This window comes from Phyllostomus hastatus, unplaced genomic scaffold (assembly GCF_019186645.2).
Source record: "Phyllostomus hastatus isolate PE091 unplaced genomic scaffold, TTU_PhHast_1.1 phas_contig_277, whole genome shotgun sequence".
NCBI classification, from domain to species: domain Eukaryota; kingdom Metazoa; phylum Chordata; class Mammalia; order Chiroptera; family Phyllostomidae; genus Phyllostomus; species Phyllostomus hastatus.
In genome coordinates, this window is record NW_025333832.1 from 236196 (window position 1) to 263752 (window position 27557).

Below are 27557 nucleotides of genomic sequence, written 5' to 3' on the forward strand. Positions count from 1 at the left end.
CAACTCCATGAGCACCAGGCCCAGAAAGGCTGTTGGGCCCATGCTTGATCAGGGACCTCAGATCACAGGTGTCCCTCTGCCCTTGGGAGGGGTAGTCCTGGCATTGCTCCCTTCACCTCCCTGGGGCTGGGGCGGAAGGGGGGGGGGTGTGAAGTATATACCACCATGCCCTTTGGAGACATGACTGGCACAACCAACAACCCTTCTCCCTTTTGAGTGGGCAGCCACACAGATGTGTTAAACAGCTTTAATCGCGGTCATTGTGGCTTCTCGGCACAGTAAGAAATATTGCACATGATCAACATGTTTTGTTCTGGGGATGGGGACAAGGGTAGGGGGAATCACCTTCTTAGAAAGTACAACCCAAGTTGGGAGGGCAGAGGAGTGGGGAGAGAACCCTCCCCATGCCTGTGGCAAAGTGCAGGAGCCCCCACCCCCAAACTAACCTGAGTCCAGCCCCTCTGGGGAAAAAAGGGGTACATGAACTCCCCCTACTCCACAGGCTCCTCCCTCTGGCCCAAGGCCCTCACTTCTTTCTGCTTGCAGCCCTCACGTGAGCCATTTTGCATAAAGTACAAGTGAAAAGATCTGAAGGTAACACACTCCAGGTTATTATGTACAGGGGCTCAGTGAAGGGAGACTGTGCCCCTGCTTCCCTCAGCTGCCCCCCATTACTGGGAGAGAGCTGTAGGGGGGTGGGGACACACAGAGGAGCAGGCCTCATTCTGCCCCAAACTAGAAAGGACGAAATGGCTTTACTGGGGAGGAGGTAACCATCCTGCCCCCCTATTCCTGCCACCTACATATTGTCCATTCCTGAGGGGGGTACTGTGGTTCCTGGGATCTTTTCAGGGGCCCCTCACCTGCCTGTGGCAGTTGTGGAGGGACCAGGGGGTGGGGAGGAGGGCTGGGAGGCACCCTCCCAGGCAGGCTGTCCAGGCCCTGGCTCTGGGGGTGGAGGCAGTGGCGGGGCAGCCTGGGCTGTGCCAGAGTCCGAGCCAGGTGAGGTGGCGTCAGGGCCCCCAACAGGACTGGGAGTGGGAACAGGGGCAGCAGTGGTGCCAGTGGGGGGCGGTCCGGGAAGAGGGGCCTCAGCTCCAGGGGGCTGCTCTGTGGGAGTGGCGGCCTGCATGATCTTCTGGCGCACCTCACGGATCTTCAACTGCAGACAGACCTTGGAGGGGAAGATGTCTGCGTAGCGGGCCTGGAAGGCTGCTGTGGCCTGGGCTGGGGACAGAAGGACAGTGGGGGAAGGGAGGATGAGACAAGCAGGCAGATCCTTCCCACATGCCCCCCAAGACTCCAAGACATGCTCACCTGATGGGAAGAAGCCATGGTCCTGGAAGAGTTGCATGACCAGGGCGCGGCGCTGGTCCAGGGTACGCCGCAGTGATGAGTATGGCACTTTCTCATATTCCAGCTCCCCGAGCACATCCTCAGCTTCTGTACCTGGGAGCGGGGCAGGGAGCACGATGAAGGCTCCTGCAGAAGCCTGGCCATCCCACACCCACACCACTGTCTTGAGTGTCTACCCAGCAGCCCTCACTGAGTTCAATTTCACAGCAGCGTTCGAAGAGGAAGCCTGCCAAAGGTCATGTGGCAGCTTAATGACCTGCTGGAGTCTAGAGCCCACCCTTGACCTGTTCTCTCAGTGACACCCACCTCTACCCTATTCCCAAGATCCCACCCCCTTGCAGGCCCTGGGTTCCCTACAAGTCTACCAGTTAGGCACCAGCACCTGTGCGGTCAAAGGTGAAGATATCCCCCTCGCACTTGGCACTCTTGGGAGTATTGGGCTCCGAGCTGCAGCTGGAGCGTCTCCTCATCTTACGCTTGGGTGAGGTGGGGTCCTCAGGGGCTGAGTCCAGGTCTGGTGAAAAGGAGGAGGATAAGGGGAGGCGGCCCCAGTCTGTTCCCCACCTACCCTAGGGACCCCCCTTGCCTACCAGTGGAGTTCTTCCTTTTCTTACGATAGGAGCCCAAGATGGCCCTGGGCGAGGTGGCCAGAGACTGCAGGGTGGGTGAGGGCAATACCTCCTCAGGCCGAAACTCAGGTAGCTCAGCAAAGCGTTCTTCGAAGTCTACTTCTGACAGGACCCTGCTGGAGAGCAGTCAGAGTCACCTCCCCTGCCCGGCTTGCAGCTACCCTCTCTCCCACCAACCCCATAGGCAACACCACAGCCCCCAGCCCATACTCACTTGTCCACAGAGTCAAAGGTCTTCTTCAGGGGTGGGGGCCGCACCTTCACCTTCTTGCCGGTACCAGCCACCTCCTTGCGCTCAGGGGTGTCTCCGGCTGCCCTGCCACTATTGCCCTCACTGCTGCCGCTGCTGCTGCTACCAGGGGCTGGGGCTGGAGCTGGGGCCAGGGCTGGGGCTGGGGCCGGAGCTGGGCTGGGAGGGGTGGGAGGCTCCCCTCGACTCTCCAGGCCCAGCCCAGGGACGCGCCAATCTGAAGAGGAGCTGGGGAATTTGCTGGCCTGGGGTGAGGATGGCAAGAAGATGGAGGACAATGGGTTCAGAATCGCTGAGGCAAAACCCAAAAATACAAAGAGATGGGGGCTGATTGCCTGATACAGTCTTGGAAAAGGCCTAGTCACACGGTCAAGCAGGAGGGACAAGGGTACGGCTCAGACATGCATGCAGGGAAGAGGGCAAGACAGGAAGGCAGACAGTGGGCTAAGGGACAGAGCCCAGCAGCAATGGGAGCCTCTAGGCCTGTTGGGCACTCACCATGGTCTCAGGGCCCTTGGTGCTGGTCCGCTCCTCAGCAGGTGGGAGTGGTGGGGGGCTGCTCCTGGCAGTGGGAGCCCATGTCTCTGAGGGAGGTGGAGGAGCTGGCGTTGTAGGCTGTCCCTCAAGGTCAGACTCAGGGGCAGCAGGCTCACGAGCTGAACCAGGATCCAAGGGCTGCCGGGGTGCAGGGCCAGGCCGCCCAGGGGCACCTGCCTCAAAGGAGCCCACAGGAATGCTGGCGATGGCTGCCTTCACTTTCTGGGGGGCTTTGGGGGTGGGCCTCTGGGCCTTGGGAGCCACTAAGCTGTAAGTCATGGAGCCTGCTGGTGGGGAGAAGAGTATTTGCTGAGCCAGGTCTGACCCATTCCCTGGGTTCCCGAACTCACCCTACCCTGGGTTGGCCCAATACCCACCTGTGGAACTAGGGAAAGGACTAGTAGGGGTGGCAGTGGCAGTGGGAGGAGCCGGTGGGCCCTTGGGCAGGAGTGGAGCAGTAGGTGGGGTGGTACTGGTGGCCACAGTGTAGACCAGGCCTGGGGTGGCCTGGGATGGCTGGGCCAGGGGTGCTGATGAGGTGGGTACTGGGCTGCCAGGGTAAAATGCTGTGATGACGGGAGCTCCAGGGGCAGCACAGGTGGGAGGCAGCTGGGGGCTGGGCACAGGTGACACGCCCAACTGGCCAGGAGCCAACAGTGGTGTCTGGCCTACAGAGAGGAAAACAGAGGAGAGGCAGGAGCCTGAGCTAGAGCCTAAACCACTTCAGCCCCATCCTGGATCCCAGCACTGCCTGCCAGGTTGCCCCTCACCTGAAAGCAGGGGCTGCACAAAGGCAGGACCGCTGGGCCCTAGTGAGGTGAAGCCTAGAGCTACCGAACTCGTGGGGCCATATGAGGTGACTGTTCCAGCCTGGCTGGATGCTGAGCTGGTGCCCAGAGGCAGCGCATGCCCGCCTGCTGACTGCACATAGGTGATTCTGCCGCAGGAAGAACAGGGGAGTGAAGTGAATTGGCCCCGCCCCACACACCCCCTCCCCTGGGCTGGCCTCTGGGTAAGGGCTCAACTGCCATTACCTAGTGGAAGAGGGCAGCAGGACCTTCTGAGGCTGTGAGGTGGGACCAGAGATCGTGGCTGGACTGAGGGGTGGCACCAGGCTGCTGGGTGTGCTCACAGGCACCGGAGTCAGCTGGATGATCTGTGGGCAAGAGTACCCACGAGCTGCAGTGAGTGGAGGACCCAGAGTGGGATGGGGGAGGACCAAGGCCTAGGAGGGTGGATCTCAACCAAGAGAGCACAAAACTTGGGATTGGAACAAAGGAAAAGAAGACAGCAAGAGATAGGGGGAAAAAATAAAAATACAGAATACAAAAAATTAAAAACCAATAAAAAATTTTTTAATTATTTTTTTTATACCTGGGAAAAAACAGGTAGGGACACAGAAAAGGGACAAGTTGCAGGCACCAAGGCTAGAATCAAGATGCACAGAGACATTAAGGAGATGGTAAGACACTACCAAGGACAGACAAGAGAGAAAAGAGAGGCCAAAGGAAAGGCAGACAGAAACCCCAGGACATGGACAACAATACCGAGGAGGAAAGAGGGACAGGATGCCCTTACCTTGCTGGGTGGCTGGGCGCCATTCTGCACAGGTACTGAGAAGGGGGGGCTCACCAAGGGCAGCGGCTGACCAGCCCCTCCACCACGTACTGACATGCTAGGGGTGGCCAGAGGCACTAGCACTTTCCCAGGTAATAGCTGGGCTGAGCCACCCGGGGGCGGGGCCTGCACAGGAGAAACCGACTGGGCTGCAAGAGGCAAGACAGGAGATTAAAGGGAGCCGAACAGGGCTGTAGCCCCGCTACTTGTGCTGCCCGGCCCAGGCCTCACCTTTGGGGGGCGGGGCAGAGGGTACGGACTGCAGGATGGGGATGCCAGGAGTGGGTGCAGTGGCAGCCAGGACTTTGCCGTTGGTGGAGGTGCCCGGTGGGAGGGTGAAACGGATGCTGGTGGTGGGTGCTGGGCCGCTGGGAGCCGCTGCCTTGGTCCCAGGGGCTGGTGCTGGGGCAGGCGCCACTTGCAGCTGCTGGGGCAGCGTGGGCAGGATGTACTGAACCTGAGTGATTCCCCCAGCCTTGCCCAGGGCACTTGGCTGCAGAATACCCAGGGGCACTGGCCCATTAGGGCCACTCCCAGCACCTGCTCCTGAGCCCGTAGTGGCCCCACTGCCAGGAGCTCCCTGGGCAATGAACTGGACAGCAGGAGGTGCAGGAGCCCCATAGCCTGGGGTGCCCACCAGCAGGTTGGTGACAGCGGCAGGAGCCTTCCCCACAGTGCCCAGTAGGGGCCCAGCCACCAGATGTGGGGCTGGTGAGGTGGCTGTTGCTGACTTCTTGTCTGAATACACTAAACTGACGCCCAGTGGAGAGCCCCCAGGTGCCCGGGACCCAGTGACAGTTTCAGTCCTGGCACCTGCTATGTCATTTGGAGATGCATCCACCCGGCCAGAGGTGGGGAAGGGCTTAGAGGCAATGGGCACAGGAGTGCTGCTGACAGGCCGCACCACGTTGGTGACCATGGTGGCAGCTGGGCGGGACAGGGGGACTGTTGGAGCCCCATAGGCCAGCGATGGGGCTGGGGCTGAGGGCACGCGGGCTCCGCTGCCCTCCCTTTCCTCCTTGTTTGGAGGCAGGACCAGTGTCTGCAGGACACTTCCTCCCCCTCCGGGAGGTGCTGCAATAACCGAGGGGCCAGGTGGCTCTAGGCCCCCCACACTTTCAGGCCTCTTGCGCCGGAAGGTGGTAGGATCCGTTGGGAGGAAGCGGGTGGCCTTGGAAGGTGTCGCTGGGCCCCCAAGGGGTGGGGGCCGTAGTGGGCCTGCTGTGCTGCCCTGACCTGACTCTTGGGCCTTGAAGGTCCCTGAGCCCAATGAGAAGGAGGTGGCTGCTGAGGCTGAGGAGGATGCTGGCGAGGATGAGGAAGATGGGGTGGGCCCATAGCCTTTGCCGAAGGCTGCAGGTGGATCCGGGGGCCCTGGGGGCTCAGGGTCCAGCGATGGACGGCAGTGGGTAAAGGAAGAACGGATCACAGGCGAGAACACCTTCCTGCCATAGCTCTGGGTGGAAGGAGAAGTGACATAACTGTGTCAGGGAGCCTGGATACCCAACCCCAGCCAGGCCATCAAAAGGCTTCAATTCATCCAGACTGTGACACAATTCCCCAAAGGCCAAACAGCTTCCCTCTCCAGGCCCTCTACTAACACACAGGCCAAGCTATCCTCACTGCTGCAGTTAAGTGGAACCAGATAGCACCAAGTCCCAAGCTCTCACCTTGCTGCCCTCTGGGTCTTCCCCAGAGCTATCTCCACTCTCGCTGTCAGTTACCCGCTCCTTGCACTTGAGGTCAATGTCAGTGGTACTGAAGCCATCATCAGCTGAGGGAGCAGAGGAAACAGTATTGTCAAAAGGACTGAGTGTAGAGCAGGAAGGGCAGTCTGGAAGCTGGCCTTGCCTCTGGCCTCAGCTCTGCCCCAAGCCAGCAGTGAGTACTGTCCAGAAATGCAGTTCCTTGGCCTAGAGTGTGCCTACCTACCTGACCATGCAGGTAATAGCACCTAACACTGTGCCCATGGCCTACCCATGCCCGGATCCTTCTGGCTGCCTGTCAAAACAGGGACTGCCCAAGGGAAGGGCTACGCTTACCCAGAAGGGCCTAAACTCAACATGCCTGCAACCATGAACAAATATGGAAGGGAAAGAAAAAAAAGAAGCCCAAGGGCCTCAATATAATCTGTGCCCACTGTCCAAACCTCAGCCTGCTGCCCACTGGCAGGAATCTGAGCCCCTGCCACTGCTCACCAATGACATCATCATCTCCTTCCTCCTCACAGATGACCATGCGTTCCTCATCACTGGTCATGTCCTCACTGGCCGCACGCTGGGAACGAGAGGCTCGGGTGGGCAGCAAGGGAGGGCGCCCAGTGGCCGCCAGGGCACCTCCCTCTCCAGGAGCCGCAAAGGGGCCTGGAGCACCAAATTGTGTAGGTTTTGGGCCAGAGTAGGATGCAGGGCCAGACACCATCTGCAGGGGAGGTGCAAGGAAGAGCTCAGCTAGGGCTGTTACCTTGGGCAGCCCTCCCTGCCCGTCTCCCTCACTCCCATGGTCTGTACCCCAGACCTGAGTCAGTTCCTGCAGTGCCTGGCTGTCTACTTCTCCTCCATCCAGGCTGTGGACCCCACTGTGGGAGAAGGCTCGGGGCCGGGCCGAACCAGGTCCCCCAACTGTGTGCAGACGTTCTGCCCCACAAGAGCTGCTCCCTGGAGCCTTGGGGTCGGAGCTCAAGAGTGTCTGGGCTGCGACAGACAGAAGCTCAGAGGACACTGGAGAGTGGAAGGGGGAGAGAAGTGCTACAGAGTCAAGAAGCCTCTTACCAGCACCTGGGCAATATTTCTAGGTACTGGGCAAAAGCAGGCTGGAACTCCTAGGCCACCAAGCGGAAAAGAGATGCCACTCACAAGCCCAGCACCTCCTTTCCATTGATTCCTGCCCTCTGGAGCCCAGAGGGCAGCCCTTCTGAGAGTAAGAAAGCCTGGAGACAGGTCTGTGTGGCACTGGCAAGCTAATAACTGTTGGTCTGCTCCCGCACTGCAAGCCTGCCCTCAGAGTTGTAGGCCCAGTCCCACAGGACTGCTCCAGAAAAGCTCCTCAACACCAACACAGCGGGAGGCACACCTCACATCTACAGTCAGTTGAAGCAGCAGTGAGGGGCCTCCAACTATGGCCTTGGGAGCCAGCCAAGCAGGGCTTTAACTTCTGGGTCTGCCAGTTACTGTTTCCTGGGACTTCAAGCAAGTGGCTTTGCTTCTCTGAGTCTCAGTTTATCCATCTAAAAAATAGGGTATGGTTTTGAGTCCCAGAAATTATACTCCCCTTGGTGCCTGGTGTGGAATAAACGCTCAGTTTAGGGGACAGTTGATAATGAGATTGCCATTTGTAAATTTTATCTGTCTGGACTTTCCTGGATCTTTCACATGAAACAAGTGCTGACTCTTTTGCAGGTAAGGGTCCTCAAATAAAAGTGACAGGACACAGATGAGCTTCTAGGGGTGGGAGCGAGCAAGCAAGAGGGTACCAGAGGCTCTCAAGGGAGGGAGGTGGCAGGACAAGAGAGCCAAGGAGCTCACTAACCTCCAGGGGCAGCGGCAGTACCCGTCTCTGACATGCTCCGCTCCCGAGTCTCCTTGTGCCCTCCTGCCAGCCCCAGGCTCGTGGGCTTGGCCTCTGAGCTGGACTTCTTCCGGTCCTTGTTGCACCACTTCCAGTCTGGGTGGGCCTTAAAGTGGGCCTCTTTTACCTGGCAGGAGAGGACAGGGAGACCCTTAACTCACCCACCCACTAGAGGAAGCTGGGGAGAAGCCAAGAAGAGGAGGCATTACCTGGAAGGCCAGGTCATGGTACTTCTGCTTTTCCTTGGGCCCTAGGGCATACCACCACTCGCCCAGAATCTTGCTAACAGTCCTGTTGTCCTGGTTGGGGTGACGCTGGTGGACCAGGGCCCGGTGCCTCTTGCTGAAGATCATGAAGGCATTCATAGGCCGCCGGATATGGTCCTTCTCCCGCTAGATCAGACAGAGACCCAAGTACAATACTTAGAACCAAGGAAACAGGCTTAGACAGCCACAAGGTGAGCTGGAGACAGGTGGAGGCAAGGCACCTTGTTGGGGCTGCGTCCATCCTTCTCTGAAGATGAGTCTCGTTCCTTGGGCAGGGCACTGAGGGACTGAGTCCGGCGTTTTCCAGGTGGCAGAGGCAACTGGATCTCAGGAGACATGATGGAGAGGAAACTGGTGGGAGCGGCAAGGACAGTGAGGACCATGTCTCTGGCCAGGCCACCCCCTCCAGTCTCAGGACTCAGGGCACTCACGCATCATCGTGGTCACTCTCCGTCTCACTATCCAGCCGGGGTTCTCCTGGAGGGCCAGGGGCCTCCTCCTCAGTGGTAGGAGGGGGGCCCTTTCCAGGTTCCACCACCCCCAAAGTGTGGGGGGGTCCAGGCCCTGGGCTCTCAGGGCATGTGGCTCCAGGGGGCCTCCCAGGGTCAACATTCCCTGTCCCACCTGGTGGCTGCTCGTGAGCAACAGCCGCCGACTCAGCAGGTTCTGGGGACAGAGAGGCAGATCAGAGAGCTCATGGGCTCCCTCAGCACTGTTCCCCATGCCTTCCCACAGCCCCCCACCCCTCACCTTTGCTCTGGTTGGAGGCCACTGGGTGGCTGGCAGGTTGCTGGGCCTCACTTGGCTGCACGGAAGGGTCTGGCTGGCTGGGGGCCAGGAAGGGGACTAAGGAGTGCCAGGGGAACACAGCGACAGAGCGAGGTTCCACATTCGTCCACACTGTGGGAAGGAGCCAGATGAGCTCTGCAGCAGGAGAGCTTGGCCTTGACCCTCAACCCAAGCTTTTTTCCACCCTGGACAAGGAAGCTCCACCTCTCATTTACACTCCTTTCTCCTAGCCCTGAATCTCGACATCATGCATGTAATATCACTCAGAAAAAAAACTCCTGCCTGAAAGATTTCTAAGGTTTATAAAACTGAAAACAGAAGCAGAGAAGGAAAAGAGTCCTCACATCCCACTCCCTCCCTGACTTCTACCAGGGACCAAGCCAGAGGAATGACTGGCTCCTGTCACAAACCAGGCCACGATAGACTGCCATCCTACACTCCGAAGGCCCTAAGACCTCAGCAGGCCTGGAGACCCTCCCCCAGCATGGCATGTTGCCAGCACCCATGCTGCCATCTGACATAGCCTCTTACCTTGGCCTCACACTCCCTTTCTCTTTCCTGGGGCATATGGCCCTGTGTCCTCTCTCCTCTACCCTCCATTACCAATAGGGCATAGGGTCTTGAGTCTGTCCCTCTGCTTCCCTCCCCCTAACACAGGCCCTAGAGAGCCAGACCTGCCCTTCCCAGGCTGGGCACAGGTGGCTACAACAGCTTTCCCCTTACCCCTAAAGAGAATCTACTGCCTGTGAAGAGACCTCCCACCCTCCCTCCCTCTAAAACCCCAAGCTCATCTTTAGAGCATGGCCCAGCCCCCAAGCCCAGAAAGAGAAGAGGGTGTGGTAAACCTCCTTGGAAGAAAAGGCACAGACAATGGGGCAGATGAGAGAACTATTATAAGTCTCTGCCCAGAGAAGGCAAGAATGCCAGGTGTTTCCTTGAGAATACACACAGGAAGGCACTTCCCTCACCAGGGGCCAGTCCCAGAGGTCCCACCTTCAGCCCCAGGAGCTGGGTAACTGGCCTGACTCCTGGGGCAGGCGGAGACTAGGAGTGGGCTTCCCTCTCATTGCTGGCTCCCTGAGGGAAGTGGAACCAGCAGCAGAGGCCCCTGCTAGGGGAAGACGATAAAGGGAGAAGGGGAACGCCCTAGCCCCAGTCTCCATCATTCCAGGCCTTCCCCTGACCCAGACCACTCTAACCTGGAGTGACCACCCATGCCTACAGAAGCCTTGCCTAAGGGAGCCCTCGGTGAGGCACTGGCCTCAAGACCTGATTCTGCAAAAAGCTGACAAAAGAAAAAATAGACATCAAGGCAACAGGAGAGGAACAAGGAGGTCAGCACTGAAAGCTACTGAAGATATTATGCAGACCCTATCCCCTACCCCTGGGGACACATAAGCCTTCTAGGTCCTCCAACCCCATAACAGCCCCCAGGGACCTGAACCTGTCCCTCTCTCAAAGATCTTCACAAAGATCTTTCTTACCAGGATCTTTTCATCTGCTGGGTGCAGAAGGGGCCCAACAGACAATGGGGGAACAGTCTTGTGGTCCTGCCCCTCCTGAACTCGCCCCCAAGTGCACTATCCTTCAGGGTCTTTGGGTCTCTCCCTCTCTCTCTGCAAAGCTCACCACTCCAGCCCAAAACTGTTCTAAGCAAACAGTGCCTCACTCACTTCCCAAGCCCTGTCCTATGCCTACACTACTCAGTCACTGCCCCTTCCCTCTGTCTAGTCTCTAGCAGGTCTCAGGCTGCTCCAGTTCTAATCCATGCTCCCAAGCCAGTTACTCTGCACCTCTCACCCCCAATGACAGCAGACCTGTTTCACCCCATCACTTAAACACTACGGCTACCCCAGCTACTCCCCACTCCCATCACTTTGCTACACTCCCACCTGCCGTTACTAACCACTACAGCAGAGCTCAGTAACTTTCCCGTCACCCCTTTACTCGGGCTCTACCATTCTACTGTATGCCCATCACCGTCGCTCTGCACTTAGCACCCCGACACCTTGACCCCTACAGTCTCAGGGCCCAAGAACTACTGACCGAACATTCCGAGGCCACGGGAGGCCGCGCTGGACGAGGGAACCAGGGGCCTGTGGGCTGAGTACATGATCTTGCGCCGGGGGGCCCGGCCGGGGCTCGCTCCTCCTCAGCGGCCGCCGCCGCTTCGCCCGCCGCCGCTCCGGCCCAGGGGCAGCTGGAGGCCGTCGCCGCATGCCCCCCCCCTCGGCCGCCCCCCTCCGGCCTCCCCACGCGGGGGTCTCCGCCGGGAGCGCCTGCGCACAACGCCGACTGCCTCCCGCCGCCCGGGGGGCGGGGGAGGTCAGAGCGCTCCGGCCCCGCCCCGCCCCCCGGCGCGCGCGGGGGCCGTCACGGGGCGCGCGGCACCGGGGCCATCGGCGCCGCCCCCTCCCTTTCCCTCCTCAAGCACCGAGCCCGGCGGGGCGGGGCGCGGATGCGCGTGCGCGGCCCCCTCCCTTTCCCCGCTCCCTGGTTTGCTTGCTCCCTCCCTCCCTCGCAGCTCCGGCGGGTAACGGCTCTAGCCCCGCGCGCCCCGGCTGCCAGCACCGCCGCCCCGCCTTTCCGAGTCCCCGGCCGGCGACTCGGCGTTGGGTCGACCTCCGGCTCGACAGACGGACCAGCGTGTGTGCGCTCGTGCGCTCCGAACGAGCCCCGCGCCGAACCACCGCCGCCTCCCCGCCCCGCCACTACTACGCGCTCCCCTCCCCCCGCCGCCGCACCTCCCCCCCGCCCTTTCCCCGCTTCCCCCGCGGCTTTCCGCGCAAGCCCGGCCCCCCGCGCGTGAGCCTATTGGCTGCCGCCGCCGCGCGCGGGTCAGGCCCCGCCGCGTCCGCCCCCATTGGCCGCCCCGGGGGAACGTCAGTCATATGCAAATCAGGGCAGGGCGGGGCGGGCTCCGGTTGGCCTCAAGCCGCCCGGGGGCGGGACCGCGGAAGGAGGGAGGCAGGACGAGCGCACTGCAGTAAAGGCGCCGAGCCAGGGGGCGGTTCCGAGCGCCGCGTTGCAGAGGCCCGGGGCTTGTGTGTGGTGGTGGTGGTGGTGGTGGTGGTGGGGGGGTGTGTGTGTGTGTGTGTGTGTGTGTGTGTGTGTGTGTGTGTGTGTGTGTGTGTGTGTGTGTGTGTGTGTGTGTGTGTGTGTGTGTGTGTGTGTGTGTGTGTGTGTGTGTGTGTGTGTGTGTGTGTGTGTGTGTGTGTGTGTGTGTGTGTGTGTGTGTCTAGTCCACGCGAGGAACACGCTCATGTGCGCTCGGCCCACCGGTCTCGCAGGGCAGATGAACTGCGCGTAGGGTTAGAGGAGCCACCCTGAGCCCTCACCAACTCACGCCAGCACACACACCCCCCTCATAGACAGACTTTCCTGCCACACCCTTTATTTCATACACACCCCACGTTCACATGTACCCTTGATCTTACACTCACTGTCACACACGAAGTCACAAATCTCTAACACCTGCTCACATATACTTCTCACACTCATGGTTCATATCATACACACTCATTTTCACCCATCCTCTTCACATGACCCCTTTCATACATGTCCTATCATACATGTTTCACCAACACATATCTTCACCACACATCCACTGAATCATTGTACACACAATATATCAAACAGGCACAGTGATCCTGCACACCCCATCACACACGCCCACATCCCTCCCACACAACCATACAAGCTCTTCTTTCTTCACACACTCACACAGTCTTTGAGGTACTCCCATCCCCAACACAGGCTAACTCTCACAAACACCATCATAGTGACCCCACACACCATATAAATGTACCCTGGTGAGTGCTAACTACCTCAATACCCTGGCCTAGCAGGTATACAGAGTGCCACGACCATTCACACTACGCTTCCTAACACTCAGCAGCTACCCAGAACCCTGTAACTCACAGAACACCACCACGTGTTGGCCCCACCATCATAGGCTGACAGTCACCCCTTGCAAAAAAAAATGGCCAGAAGGAAGAAAGGAAACTAACACTGAGGCTGATATGTGCTGGGAACTTGTATTCGTGATCCTGTTCACTGAATCCTCACAACCACTAGGGAGGTACACTGTATTATGCCCATTGTTCAAATGAGAAAAATGAGGCTCAGAAAAACTGAATGAATTGTGCAAGATCATGCAGCCAGATGGAACAACCCAGTGCTCCAACTGAAGTGCTCTTCCTACTACTGAAAATTTAACCTCAGGGTGGACACGGACACAGACCCCCTGAGATCCAGGAACACGGTTCAAGTACAATACCAAGAGACTGGTTAACTACAGAAAGGTCAGAGGGCACACACAGAGACACAGGCAAGGGTCTAGGGCCCACAAGGCAGAGATGCAGAGGCCTTGGATCACTCAAGGGGGACCCTGGGGTCACACCTGAGCTGGTAAATGTTGCATGAGCTCAGATGGACCAAGACTGGGCTCCTTCACAGGTGGGGTGGGAGACTGCAGCAGACAAACCCTTTTCCCAGCTTGCCCCATCCATTGACAGTGCTGAAAGCAATGAGAGGGGGCAAAAACCAGGTAACTAGAACCCAGAGGGGAAAGAGACATCTGTAGCCCTCTGACCTCCAGAGATTGCAGGGCTTGACATTTGACTGTGCGCCTGGAGGGGCCACCAGAGGGACTATTAAGTGACTGCCCCCTCCTCCTTATGCAGCCCCAGACTCAGACCCTCCATTACATCACTGCCCCAGGGACTGCAATGTGAGGCAGAAACCAAGGCTGAAATCAATGTGGCCACTATCTCCCCACCACTGCCCCCTCCTCTCTCTGTGGGTGAGTCACCTATTGGCAAGTTAACCCTTTCCCCACTGCAGTGGAGCCCAGGGACAGAGCTCAGAGGAACCTTGTCCTCTGCCCCCCCACCCCCAACTTCTGTTGGGTGAGAAAAAAAGCTAGGCCTGGCACAGCAGGGAAAGCGGGCCCCACACATCTGGGAGGGTTACACATCTGGTAGAAGACACAGTGCCCACATAGGAGGGATGGGAAGAGGCCCCTTACAGGGTATGGTACAGCCAAGTGGGGGCCCAGCCTGGCAGGGAGGGGCCGGAATCCAGGCAGGAAGGGCCCCCCTGCCTTGGGCACTAGGCCAGCCCTATACTTAGCTTCCATTGTTCAGAGTGGAGGAACCCTGGGTGGGGGTGATTAGAGGTAGAGGAGAGGGAGCAGGCCCTATATCCACACCACCCCATCTCTCCAGCTGGGGCCTCCCTAGTTATAAAATGCTAAGGAAGTTCCCCAAACTAGGGCCCCAGCCCCATCTGAGACCAAGTGGGAACACCATCCTTCTTCACCCAAGGCAGGTACTGGGAAAGAATTATGGTGCAGCCACCCCTTGTACCATCCCATAACCAACTCCACAAAAGGGCTGGTCCTAAACGGCCCCCAAAGCACCACTCTACCCCACCCCAGCCTGGGGACATGAAGCACAGACAAAGACACCAAGTGACACCCAGGGCGGCACAGGCAGAGGCCTGCCCAGAGGCCTAGGGCATAAAGCTGGGGATGCTGACAGAGACAGCTAAACGCTCAGAACTCACGGGCCCTATTTATTGAGCCTGAGAGGCTCCCGCCCCTGCCCCCACCGCCCACGGCGCCCCACCCTGCCTGGGACCCCGCCTTGGCTCACCAACCCAGTGTCCCCAGATCCCCTCATCCACTCCCCACATATACACCCACCCACCCACTCCAGGAGGCGTGGGCGACGGCCAGGGTTGCCTGGGGAACGAGCCCAGGATTGGGCTGGTGCAGCTCGAAAGTGATGGAAGCCTAAAAATAGCGCCAGGGTGAGTCAGTGTGAGTGGAGCTAGGGTAGGCAGGGGGACCAGGAGGGAAAGAGAGGCAGACGAGAGGTGTGGGGGAGGGTCCCCAGGGATTGGGAGATGGGCAGGATAGGACCGAGAGCTGGATGTGGGTTTGGGGGTGGGAAGAGGGGATAGTGTACAGGCGCCGGGCCTGGTAGGGTGTCGGCTCGGGATGAGGGAGGTGCCCAGGAGAGGAGGGGGCGCCGCCCTGCATTCTCCTCCCCTCCTCGAGCTCACGAGATTTTCCACTCGCCGGCTGGCCCCCAGCCAGCCCCCGGCGGGCCCCACAAAGCCGCTTTGTGCTGGGAGGGCGGGCGGGCGCCCGGCTAGCCTGACACCCACGCGGGCTGCGGTGGGGCGCGGGCCAGCTGGCACCCGAGCTGTCGGGGAGGGAGGGGCGTCCTACCCCAACCCGAGGGCGCTGTTGTGCAGGGGTTAATGGCACAGTCGTTGAGGGGGTGAGCAGTCTCCGCCAATAGGCGTCAGCAGGCGCGAAGGCGGCCAATAGGAAGAACGAAAGCCCGACGGCGGGGTTGGAGGGGCTACTCCTTAAGGCGCGGGAACTTGTGCCCCGGTTGCCAGCGGGGGCTAGGTGCGGCCCACGAGGGGTGCCTATCCGGATCTACAAAGCCTCGGGCCACAAGAAACAGGCCCAGAGGGGGGTAGGATCTCTCAGTCAGGAGGAGGCACAGTCGGGGTTTGAACCCAGGTCTGCCTGGCCTCATAGTCTGCTTTTCCGCGGAAAAGGAGAGACGGGGTTCCCTGGCTCAGGCTCCCACGGGGAGCAGGAACAGGGGACAGGGAACGGGGTATGGGCAGAGGAAGGGACACGGCAGGCTAGGGGCCAGCCGCCTGCGGTGCAGTCGCTGCCGCCGGTGGTAATGGATGCCAGACGCCGTCGGTGCTGCTAATGCGCCTCCCTCCCGGCCACTAATGGAGCCATTAATGCCCCGGCGCCCGGCGCCGGGGTTTCCCGGCCACATACACCCTCCCCCAACCCCAACCGCTGCGCATGCGCGCTCCAGCCGCTCCACAGGCCAGCCGCCAGCCGCCGCCAGGAGGCAGCCTGACCCCTCACAGCTCTTGTTGCTGGAGACTCTTCCACGAAATCTCCAAGAATCACTCCTGCTACCTCATAAATGCCTCTCCCCGCAAGTCATCTTCTTCCAAGCACAGGTCTCTTTCCGTCCCAGAACAGTCTCCCGGATCATTGGCACCCAGGTGCAACCTTTCCCCTCCCCTGCTCTAAACCCTTTCTGGGTTCTTCAGGGGCTGGCATTCAACCCTGGCCTGACTGGACCTGTCCTGCATGGCACCCTTCGGCCAAGCCTAGGCTCTAGTTCAGCTTCAGCCTCAACTAGCCACTCAGAGGTCATGCACTTTCACCCTTCTGGCCTTTGCTCCCATGGCTGCCTTGGCCTGGATCACCCTTCCCTTTCTTTCACTATCCTGAAATCCACTCATTCCTCCTGCTTCAGCTCAAATGTCCCTTCGAATGAGAAGCCTTCCTGAACCTGCCCCCACCCCCATCACCCTGTGTTGAGCCAGAGTTGTTTCTATCCTCTGGCTCCCCCAGATGCTTTATCTCCCTCTGTAATCCCGTGCCTGCAGCCACATCTGCCTTCCCCACCCACATACCCCAGGACTGCTCAGCCTGGGCCTGGTGGAAGGATGAGGAGGATGAGGTAGTAAGATGGAGTTCACTGTCTGAGCAAAACAAATTCTGGTGCATAGAACCTGGATCTGGATCTGGGGAGCCAGGAGAACCTTGGCCTCTCTCTTGGCCTCATTTTCCCCACCTGCCCAAGCAGTTTGAGGGCACTGCTTGATCTCTGAGGTCCAACCTTTTGGGGTGGACTACATGTGGGGAAGTTAAATGGAGCACCAAATGGTGGCACTAAATGTGTTTCCTGAAAGGTGGCGGTGGAGAGGGGACATAGGGTGATCTAGGTCATGACCTCTAGCAGGTGGGTGGGCACAGGAGCTGCTTTCCTATTGCTCCCCCACAGCCGGATCTCCTAGCTTGGTCTGCACAGCCCCCGCCTTCCTGCCTGTCTTGGAAACAGGTGGTTGGATGTAGAGGGGTCTACAGATGGCTCCTAATACCTCTCAGCAGGGTTTGGGGACAGTAGTAGGCAGTTAATTTGTCCCAGGCCTGGACAACCTCCTAACACTAACCAGAAAGGAAGTAGGGGACTTGGTGCTTAGCAACTGTCCACTGACTTCAAGGAACAAAGCGCCTGATACACACAGGGTGAGGGTGGGTGGCTAGAATGGAGGCATAAAGTCTGTCTAAAGAATGGGAGGAGGGGCCCTGACTGGTGTGGCTCAATGAGATGGCCATCGCCCTGCAAAGTGATTCCCGGTCAGTCAGGGCACATGCTTGGGTTATAGGCCAGGTCCTTATTTGGAGGCATGTGAGAGGCAACAAATCGATGTTTTTCTCCCTCTTTCTCCCTCCTTTCCTCTCTCGCTAAAAATAAAATCTTTAAAAAGAGAGAGAGAGGAGGAAGGGGCTAAGGCTGGTGCAGAGAGACAGGATCTCAAGACCAGGGACCAAAAGAGAAAGAGGATGGGATGAAAGCTCAAACAAGAACTGGTGTCTAAGGAGAAACAGACCAAGAGAGATGTAGAGAGCCAGACTCAGAGACAGACAAGTCCAGAGAGAGAGACTCAGGCCCAGAAATGGAAACAGAGCTCTGAAACAGACATAGAAACCCAAGGGATAGAGACAGATGGGCAGACAAGCTCAGGAGAAGGGGCACTGCCTGTCAATACAGGGAAGCCAGGCTGACCCATGAAGCTGGAAAGGAGGCTGTGCCATGAATTGAGCTGAGACATCTGGCCTCTTGGGCTGGGGCTGCAGGCCTTGGGGCAGCTTCCTCTCCTGGGCAGCAGGCAAGAAGAGTCACAGGAGGTGGCAATGGCAGCTGGCTGGCCAGACCATGCACAGAATGCAGAGAATGCCTCCCGCCTGCCCCGGCATGTCCCCCAGCGGAAGCAAATGCCTAGTGGGGGGCAGGAGCAGGAAGGCTATCCTGTAGCCCCCTCACACCTGCTGCCCTGAGCCAGAGTCCTACTTGCCATGGACAGGACTACGCCTTCACTATGCCATTGGGCACTTCTGCCCTATTTGGGCCTTCAAAAGAGAAGGCCCCAAGGTGCTACCTCCCAAGGGTTTAGGAAGGCCTCTGGGAGAAGAACAAAAGGCCTGCTGGTTGAGAATCTAAGGGCAACCTGGATACCTCAGCATGGGTGTTGTCAGAGAGGTGCGGCTCAGAACCGCCAGGACAGGCACTGGACAAGTTCTGACGACCAGGTGGCCTCCAGCAAGAGGCCTCCTCCTCCACTGAACCTCAGGTTTCCCCGACAACAGAGCTGGTAATTCCTACTTGACAGCACTGGGTGGATTACATGACATGGCCCTATACCTGAGGCTGGGCACATGGTAAATGCTCAATGAGGAGGGGTTATGATTATTTTTTCATCATTATTATTGAGAGTGCTTAAGAGCCTGGGCTGCAGAGCTAGACCACCTGCTTCTTCCTTATCCTAGCTGATGACTTTGGGCAAGTCTTGGGCTGCAATTTCCTCTTCTGTCTGCTGGAAACAATAAGCATCCTGACCTGACAGATTGTGAGGATTCAGTAAGTAAATACTCAGCACTTACTGAGCAGTGAGCCAGGCATACATATTGAATAGTGCTCAATAAATTAATATTCCTGTAACTTCTGATAGTAAGGAGTTCTGTGATCTAAAGGTCAGACTTGATTCGAGGCTTAGTCCTGTTCCTCCCTGGCTGCGTAAACTCAGTCAGGACTCTTGTTCTGTCAGGGCCTCATGCTGCCTCATCTGGAAAACAGTGGCAGGAACCCCTGCTGGGCCTGCCCTGGTAGGCTTCAGGTCACCTGCCTCAGTGCCATCCTTCCCCACACAGCAGCAGTAAAGATAACCTGAGATGATGCTATGAGTCGGACCATGTCTGGGGCTGTAGGTGTGTGGGAGGTAAGGCAGGGTTAGAGTCCTTCTGCTTCAGTTTCTTCATCTACCTAAGGACAGAAGCCCCTGCTATGCCCACTTCTGTGGAATTTTGATCATATCAACTACAGTAATAAATGTAAAAACTTGGAAGTGAGACAAAAAACCCAGGTCACAACCTCAGTATATGAGCACAGAGGGTAAGCAGAGCCCCTGTGTCCCCGTGGCCTGGCTCCAGGCTGGAGCTCCTTCCTATACTGACCTCTGCCCCAGCGCAAGCCACAGTGGCTCCTTCTTCTCCATCTCCCCACCTCTAGTACAGCCGTGGACAGATAGACTCAAAACCTTCCATGGGTCCCTAGTGCCCTTAGGATCAAGTTCACAAGTCTCATAAGGATGCTATATTATCTGGCCCTTGCTCATCAATACAGTCACACATCTAAGCACTCACCTGCCATCTGCAACCCATCACTGCTGATGTAACTTCCTTCAAATACTTGCTTTTGCCTCAAGGCCTTTGCAGAAACTCTTGCCTTTACCTACATGTTTTCCTGCTGACCATGGCAGGCTCACTTCTGCACACCCTTCAGGTCTCACTTTAGAAGTCCCTAGCCCCTTCTCCAAGAAGTCCTCCCTGACTCCTCACAGCCTCCTGGGCTGGCCCTATCCCTGCTGTGACCTCTCCGGACAGTCACTGTCTGGGCACAATTTGAAAGCGGGGCAGTGTCCTCAGCACCAACCAGTACAGGACCAGGCACAGAGGGAGTACTCAGTAAGCAGTGGGCTCATAAGCAAGAAAAAGATGCTAGGGAAGGGGCTGGTGATGGGTCTGTCACCCTCCCTGGGAGTGGCTCTGACAAGGCCCAGCCTGGCCTGGGCCCTTCTCTCTCCAGCACAATCTCAGAAATGCTACTCTCCCCACACCTGGCCTCAGCCCTCTAGCCACAACGGCTCTCCTCAGCTGTGCTCCTTCTGGCTTTGGAGTCTGCCTTCCCACTGGCCTCCCTGGAAACTCTTCCATCCATGGATGCTAGTTCCAACTCATACTTCAACTCCTGGCTTAGGCGCCCTGTCCCATGGGCAACCACACTAGATTCACACCTGGATTCAAAACAAGGCACAGTGTCCTCACACCCCCAGGTCCCTTCCGGGGCAATGACAGCACCTGTGGTGTTTACTGGGTGCTACAGTGAAGGTGAGGGCTCCAGTCCCAGTCTGACCAACTCCTGGCAGAAGGACCTGTTGGAGCCTCAGTCTTCCTGCCTGTAACCAACACTATGGCCCCATGGTCACAGGCCAGCCTGCTTGGGTTTGAAGGTTGGCTCCAGGATTTACTAGCCATGTGACCCTGGGCAAGTCACTAACCTGACCTCAGTTTCCTCTACAGGAGCATAATCAAAGCACCCACCTGTTATGGTTATTGTGAAGACTATAGAAGCTAATATTTGAAAAGGGCTTAGAGCAGGGCCCATAAGTTCAGTGCTACATCATGGGGTGGGTATGAGGGTTTGGCGAGATAACCCCCATACATGCTTATCATGGTGACACCCCCACCAGCCCTCCAGACCTGGGAGCTGTCATCATGATTATCCTGTTACCCCATCAGCCCCTCAGGACTGCTTCCATAACTAAGGGACCCTTGAGAGTATGTTCCTAACAGGCGGCCTGTTAACGCCACATTGAGCCTCCAAAGTCCAGTCCCTTGCCTGACACATGAATTCTCACTGGAACATCTGTGCAGGGATGTTCCAGCCTCCCCTTACATCCCTCCCAAGGCAGAAGCCCACCTCTCGAGAGCCAGCTGGAAAGCAACTCTATTTGAAATGAGCCCTCACCCAGCCCATCCACTGCACTCCTTACCTGTTCCAGGCCGGCCCATGATGACTTCCTTCTTGGGGGCAGGATGGCTGGTGTAGCTGCTGGGCACCAGGACAGGCAGCAGGGCAGCAGGTGAGGGGTGGAAGGCCACTGGCTGGAAGGGCGAGGAAGCCAGGCCAAAGGTGGGCATCGGCTGGGCCACAGCAGTTGGCGCGGCTGGAGGCACAGTTATGGGTACGGGGGCTGGCAGAGGTGGGGGCAAGCCAGGCTTCCCACTGGTTACCCCAGGGGGGACTGGGGTCTCTCGACAGCCCCGCCCAGGTCCTGCAGCTCGAGCCTCCGCAGCAGTGCCCACCTCTCCAGGGAATTTGGAAGGTAGTGGCACATCAGGGTTGCGAACAATAACAGGTGAGTCCCGTTGCACAGCAGGCACCCTGCGCACAGAGGGTCCAGGATCCGAGGTCAGGCCAGCAGGTGGGGGCAACAGCAGCAACGGTGAGGGCTGGCGGGAGCGGGAAAAGGGCACAGCAGGTGATACAGCTCGGAAGCTGGCTGGTGTAGAGGGTGTAGGTGTGTGGGACACCGAGTCCACGCCAGAATCCAGGCTGTCACTCTTGGGAAAGTCTGGGGTGGCTCCTCCACCCCCTGCACCAGGGGCTCCCAAGGCCCCTGGGTGGGGCAGCAGTTCTGTCTTCCGCCGCCCAGGGCTGATGGGCACGGTGAAGGTCAGATTGGTCTGGAAGGTGGGTAGGATGCCAGAGGAATGGCGTTCTCGGGGGGCGGGTGGCGGTGGGTGGGGACCCATATCTGGTGGCGTTAGCACGCCTGCCTTAGGGGTGCTAGCGCTCAGGTGGCGACTACGAACAGCAGTACGTTGGATGACTGGCGATGCATTGATGGGGCTGAAGTTGGCAGGACGAAAGCCGAAGAGTGGCGAGGGTGAGGGTGAGGGCGCTGGCGAGAAGGGCGACTGCGTGGAGACCGGGGAGAAGGATGGCGTGCCTGAGCGGGAGCTGCCCAAGGACACCAGCATCACTGCCGCCTCACACTCATCAAACTCAAAGCGTGACAGGTCGGCAGGGGCTACCAGGCGTGGGCGTGAATCTCCACGGGCCACCACACTGCTGGCCTCACTGTCCCTCGATGTCTCATCACCCCAGTCAAACTCAGTGCTACCCTCCCGAGCTGCCACACCAGCAGGCCGCCCGGCCCCACCTGGGCCACTGTCCGCCAGGCCCTCCATTTCCTTGGTTCGCATGGATAGGTGGCGAGAGCAGTAGCCCCGCCGCTGAGACTCCTTCATGCAGCCATCCCGTGAGCACAGCCGCCGCCACTGCTTGCCATTGAATTTCTTTCGGATTCCATTAGGCGTGCAGACCACATCGCCCTTCTTATACTTCTGCTGGGCGGCTGTCAGTGGAGTACGGGCACGGGTGGCCGGAGCAGCGCCCTTCTCCAGAGAGGCCACACTGCTGCTACGGCTGCCGCCCTGGCTCCCCTCCTGGCAAGGTGAAGGCTGCTCACCAGGGCGGCCTGGGCCTGCAAAGGCTGGGGACTTGGGTGGTGGAGAAAGAAGCTGGGGTGGGGGTAGTGGGAGGAGGGCAGGGGTGCCCAGGGCTGGTGGGTGCTTCTCTTCACCCTCCTCACAAGCCCCCAGGTTGCCACCAAAGCTGATCTTGGAGACCTCAGCATCTTCAGGCTGCTTGGAGTCCAGGGCAGCAGGGCAGGGTGGCAGGGTAGCCCCTGGTTCAGCCGGCTCCTCCTCAGGGCCCATGGGGGGCTTCCTTGACAGGGCCTCAGGTTCCCAGAGGGGCCTAAGCAGACGCAGGCTGGAGCGGGCCACCCATATGGCCTTCTCTGGCTCACGATGTGATGGCTGTGACAGTTGTGGGAGGGTGGCTGGTGGGCCCACCTGGGAACCTAGGCCAGGACTGAGGCGAACTTTATATGCAGCTGGCTTAGTAGCCACCTCCACGACCACACCCTCACGGTAGACAGCTGTACCAGGCTCCACACAGGTACAGACAGCCGTGCCCACCACTAGTGCACCTGGTGGCGGCGTGGCATCCAAAACCACATCGACACCACTGCTAGGTGCCCCCTCATAGAAAGTCAGGGCCCGGTCCCCAGGGAACTGCACGCCCAAGTCCTGGCTTCGGCGTACCTGACGCACCACAGCCGGCAGGAACAGGCCATCCCCACGCCGAGCCAGCACCCGCTGGGACCGCAGCTGCCGCAGGTCATAGCTGCCACTGGTGCCAGCTGGGGGCCAGGAGCCTGGCCCACAACCTTCAGTGGGCTCATCCTCCAGGTCAGCTGAATGTTCACTGGCTGTGTCAGTGGAGGAGGAGCGGGCAGAGGTGAGTGGCCGTGGAGGAACACCCAGGGTACCGGCATCCTCAGGGGTCCCTGCTGGCTCATCTGGGGTCCCAGCTGCTCCACCACTGCCACTGCCAGCCCCATGCTCTTCCACATACTTCTTCTTGGGTGCTCGTGACTTGAACGTAGCTGTCTTCCGGCTGAGGGGGGGCTCCCAACGACCTATCTCACCCTCTGCCTTGGGGTCCTCAGCAGGGCCTGGGACTAGGTCATCAGGGTGCAGCTCTGGGGGGAGCCCCTCAACCCCTGAGCCCTGCTGGGTCTCCTCCTCCTCCTCTTCACACTCCTCAGCCTCTTCTGGGCCCGGCTGCTGCTGTACCTCGTCATCCTCTTCCTCTGGCTTGTCACCCTCCCCAACCCCTCGCCTCCTCAGGGCTTTGGCCCTGGTAGCTGGTGGGGACTTGCCTCCACTGCCAGGACCTGGGAGGCCAGTGCATGCCTTCTTCATTGGCTTCATCTTTTCTCCACCTGCAGGGTGGAAGGCAGACAGTGGTCATCAGGAGCAACTCAGGAATCCCTCAGACTTGGCACCCCCAAGAGTTTCCACTTGCAGAGGCCCCTGCCTCCATGATCCCTGAGGCCTCCTTCCTGGCTATCCCCAAGTCATAATGGGCCCCTGGCCAGCACCCAGACACAGAGTGGCACCCATGTTCCCTGAGCTGTTCACTGTGGCTCCTCAGGGACACCCGCATACACCTGCTCCCTCTGCAGATAACACAGCATGCACAGGCACATACTCTGACTGCCCCAAAGGGATGCAAGAAACAGGAACGATTCACACGAATGGACCACTCACTCTGTGCCACTCCTGGGCTGAACTTGCCTTTATTAACCCACTTCATCCTCACAATGGCCCTAAGAGGTAAAGGCTACTAACAACCCCATTTCACACTTAAGGTAACTAAGGCACAGAGAGATCACCCAACTCGTCCAAATTCATCTAGCTATAAAACAGAGCTAGGTTCTAAACCCTGACAACCTGGCTCCAGAGTCTGTCCTCCTAACCATCTCAGTGTGCCGCCTGTCACATGATCCAGAGGGCATGCTTCCTTGCACTGTCACCGGCCAGGGAGCACACGCACTCACACACACACATGCACAAGCACAGGTACAGTCACAGAAAGGGAGGTGACTGGGCTGTGATGTGAGCCTCTTTCCACCTCCCCCCCACTCTACCCCTCTGAGCAGCCTGGTATGTCCAGGCATTGTGGGATGAAGTGAGCAGCTGAGAGTCCCGAGGAATGGCTGCCCAGTCTGTTCTGTACCCTGGGACTGCCAGGTGGAGCCATCTCTCCAGATCCTGGCACAGAGCAGGCAGGGGCACGTCTGGGGCAAGAGCTCCTACCAAGCACTACCATGGGGCTGCGCATGAGCACACACACAAACACACACACAGACACACGTCATCACACAGTGGGACACAGAGCTACACCCCAGGGTTTCGCTGCCCCACTGGATGGGAGCCTGCTCCTCCCCACATAGCACCCAGCGTGATACCCACAAGCCCAGCCCCCTCTTTTGGCCTATCTGCATCCCCACCCTCGCTGGGCTGGCTGGGCTAGCTCTGGCAAGGTGGCTGAGCCAGCCAGGTCCCCCTGACCCCAAAATGTGTCCCCTGACTCCGGGGGGTGGGGGTAAGTGGGAGAAGGTCAAAGAAAGCAGGACAAGCCCAGCAGGCCAACCTCACCCACTTCCTGAACAGTCATTACTGCCCGCCCCCTTTCAAGCTGCCCTGAGAAAAGAAAAGGGAAAAAACTTTACTCTCAAGTGACTAAGAGAACCTGAAAAGCTGAAAGGGGGCCTCTGGGGAAGTGGGGTTTAGAAGGAACCCAGGACCATAAACCAAACATAATCAAAGGCACCCCTGACTCAAGTCTTTAGGAACTTCTGACCTCATACTTGAGGCCTGCTGCTCCTGTGGACCCTGTAGTTCCAGGCTGACTCTTCCCCGAGCCAATCCTGTAGTCCTCACAGGCAGAGCCTGGAGAAGCCAGGTTTTCTCACATTGAGGAAAGCACCCAACTGCCCAAGAGTTGGGCAGCCACCTCCACCTTCTGTCCACTGACCTGCTGTACCACTAACTTGGGGACTGAAATCCAGCCCCAGCCTTGCCCAAACACAAACCTCTGCATACTCGATCTGGGCCTACAACAGCACTGCCTAGTACCCCTGGACCCTGCTGCCTTGCCCAACCTCTCCACCCCAGAAGTCAAGCCCCTGTCTTTCCCCTGGGGCCTACTCTCTCCCTGTCCACTCCTCTCTGGATAACTCCCACCCTTGGCCCTCACCGGCACCTCCCACCACCACCTACCCCAGAATCTGAGCACTAACTCCTGAAGCCCAGGCCAGCCCAGGCCCTGGCTCTTCAGGGTCTCATGCCCTCTGCTCCCATCAGCCCTCCTGGCACCAGCTTCTCTGCCATTCTCTCTCCCATCCTGTCACCACCTCTATGCCTACCTCTCTCCTCAAAAGCCCCTAGGCCCCCTCCTTAGTCACCCCCCACCTTGCCATCTTCATCTATCTGTCACCTCTTCCTTCCAGTCACTCTCCTGTCAGCCATCTCTGAACCTGCCACCTTCTCTCCCCATCACCTCTCCTTGTCATCCCCTCCAACTCTGTCCCCTCCTTCTCCCTGTCACCCTGATCCAGTCCTGTCACCCCTCCATTCCTGTTACCCATTCTCTGCCCACCACCCTCTCCTCTTTTCTGTCCTGACTCCTACCCACCACTTTCTCCACTCTGTCCTTCCTCCCCACCATCCCACCCACCTTTTTTCCCCTGTACACCCCCTCCTTGTTACTGCCACCTGTCCCCTCTCGGCCCCCAGTACCCCAAACACCCCCGGCCCAAGTCAGCCCTGGACCTGCCCCTCACCTTGGGCTCCGCAGGGTTTCGGGGCGGGGGGCCGTGCCCCCGGCTCGGTCCGGTCCGGTCCCTCCCCGCCCCCCCTTCGGCTCTCCCTCTCGATTCTCCCTTTTTTTTACTCCAACACACAAAATGGTGAATGGACCTGCAACAGCTGGAGCAGCCAGCCAATCAGCGGTCACAACCCCGCTGACCGGCGCCGTCCTACACCAATAGATATTCGCAGCCTGGCCAGCTCCACCTCTCCACAACGAGCGACGCTTCCCAAGACCAATCGCGCCCACAAGGCAGCGCTAGAGGGCGGAGCCAAGGCCCAAGACCGGCCTCCCTCTGGGACCGACACCAACCTGAGCCTACGACTGCCTAATAGGCCTAAAGCCCTGCCCCACAACAAGTGATGGACACCAGCATTGAACAATTAAAAGCCGTTTTAGTGCCGACTGACGAATACAGTACCCAGTCGCCTTGCAATCTAAGCCGGAACCCAGCCCCTCTTAAGGACAGTAGCCAATGAAATGCAAAAAGGAGGGGCCAATGGACGGGCTCTCCAATGAGCAGGCTTAGAAGGCGTGGCCTGAGCATTTGTTGACCGGCTCGTCGCAATTCCTGATGGGAATGGTAGTCTTCTTACGTCTCTGGCGCATAGTCGACAGTAAAAGGCAGACTACAACTCCCATGTGACAGAGTGCCTGAAGCACCAAAGAACCCAGGGGAAGAGAAAAAGTCGCAAAGGGCAGTTTTTCGTGACTCTCACTGGACGCCAGGAGCATCTTAGACCCAGGGCCCTGACTCACCCGGATTGCCGGCTCTGGCGTCGCTGGTAGCTCCTCTCAGCAGCGGCGGTAGCTGCACGAGGGGGAGGTGCGAGGGACAGCCAACCGCCACCCGCAAGCCCTGCAACCAATCAGCAGTGGCCGGGGCGGTGCAATGACCTCACCGTCTTCTACTCTCTTGCCCCTCCCCCACGGGTTGTTGCTGCTGGTAGTCGGGTGTAGGGAAGTTTGGGGTGGGGGGAGGTAAGGAGAAAGAGTGATGTCACCTTTCTCCCGCTTGATTGGCTGTTGGTTGGCGGGACTATGACCAATCAACAGCCTCAGAAAGTCTGGCGCGGCCCCGCAGAAAGCCCTGTTGCCACCGGGAGGGGAGAGAGCGTATGTGTGTTAGGCGGCGCGCGCTGCCGTGTAGTGAACGCACGCGGCCTGAGACTTGGGGCTCCCGGGGACAAGTTCCCTCCAAGACTTCGACATTTAAGGACGGTGCAATTTTCTGACGGCTCTCTTACGCATGGGGGTCACGAGATGGGGAAATGCAGCACTTCCTCGGGCTTCACACCGCATTCCATTCCGTGAAGAGCTACACTTTGTGTGTGTTCACATCTTGCGGGAGCTATATTTTTTTAAGGGTGGGTTCACACTGGGGAGGCAAAGGGTATGCCCTGTCAGTAGTAGATTCCTGCTTCCCAGATATGGGTTTTACACCAGGTGTGAACCTGTCTGTAGCACATCCATACTCTCTCCAAATTGAACTTGTCCTGGATAGACGGTATGGAGAGCAATAAAAACTGGGGCTCGGGTGCTCACTTCGACAGCATATATACTAAAATTGGAACAATACAGAGAAGATTAGCTCCTGCTCAAGGATGGTGCACAAATTGGTGAAGCATTCCATACTTAA

General features: G+C 58.5%; 1 protein-coding gene and 1 non-coding gene across 8 annotated transcripts; one reads left to right on the forward strand and one right to left on the reverse strand.

The window, feature by feature from the left end:
- Positions 1-233: 233 nt before the first annotated feature.
- CIC (capicua transcriptional repressor) lies at positions 234-26772 on the reverse strand. 7 transcript variants are annotated; one of them, XM_045838216.1, is made up of 21 exons: positions 26678-26772; positions 20682-23486; positions 8973-9122; positions 8654-8888; positions 8444-8573; positions 8166-8348; positions 7918-8083; positions 6907-7109; positions 6588-6810; positions 6060-6163; positions 5626-5845; positions 4351-4538; positions 3807-3928; positions 3543-3709; positions 3150-3440; positions 2734-3059; positions 2200-2480; positions 1947-2101; positions 1739-1870; positions 1318-1449; positions 234-1227 (listed from the first exon to the last, which is right to left on the reverse strand). In XM_045838216.1, the coding sequence occupies exons 2-21, from the start codon at positions 23473-23475 to the stop codon at positions 860-862; spliced, it is 6570 nt and encodes a 2189-aa protein (XP_045694172.1). In that variant the 5' UTR covers positions 23476-23486; positions 26678-26772; the 3' UTR covers positions 234-859. The 7 variants fall into 7 exon arrangements, with proteins under 7 accessions (XP_045694172.1, XP_045694169.1, XP_045694170.1 ...); XM_045838213.1 differs by having other exon boundaries at positions 2734-3056; positions 4621-5845; XM_045838214.1 differs by having other exon boundaries at positions 1947-2098; positions 4621-5845.
- A 683-nt stretch (positions 26773-27455) lies between these two features.
- Positions 27456-27557, forward strand: LOC123818269. The gene has a single exon (XR_006785601.1). It is a non-coding gene; the product is annotated as a U6 spliceosomal RNA (small nuclear RNA).

Excerpts from the sequence above, each read along its gene's own strand:
- CIC (XM_045838212.1), bottom strand. The coding sequence starts at position 23,475 with ATGAAGCCAATGAAGAAGGCATGCACTGGCCTCCCAGGTCCTGGCAGT. Across the intron at positions 8,084-8,165 it reads ACCATGACCTGGCCTTCCAG|GTAAAAGAGGCCCACTTTAA; the intron begins GTAATGCCTCCT and ends CTCTCCTGCCAG. Across the intron at positions 4,539-4,620 it reads CTCTGCCCCGCCCCCCAAAG|CCCAGTCGGTTTCTCCTGTG; the intron begins GTGAGGCCTGGG and ends TGCCTCTTGCAG.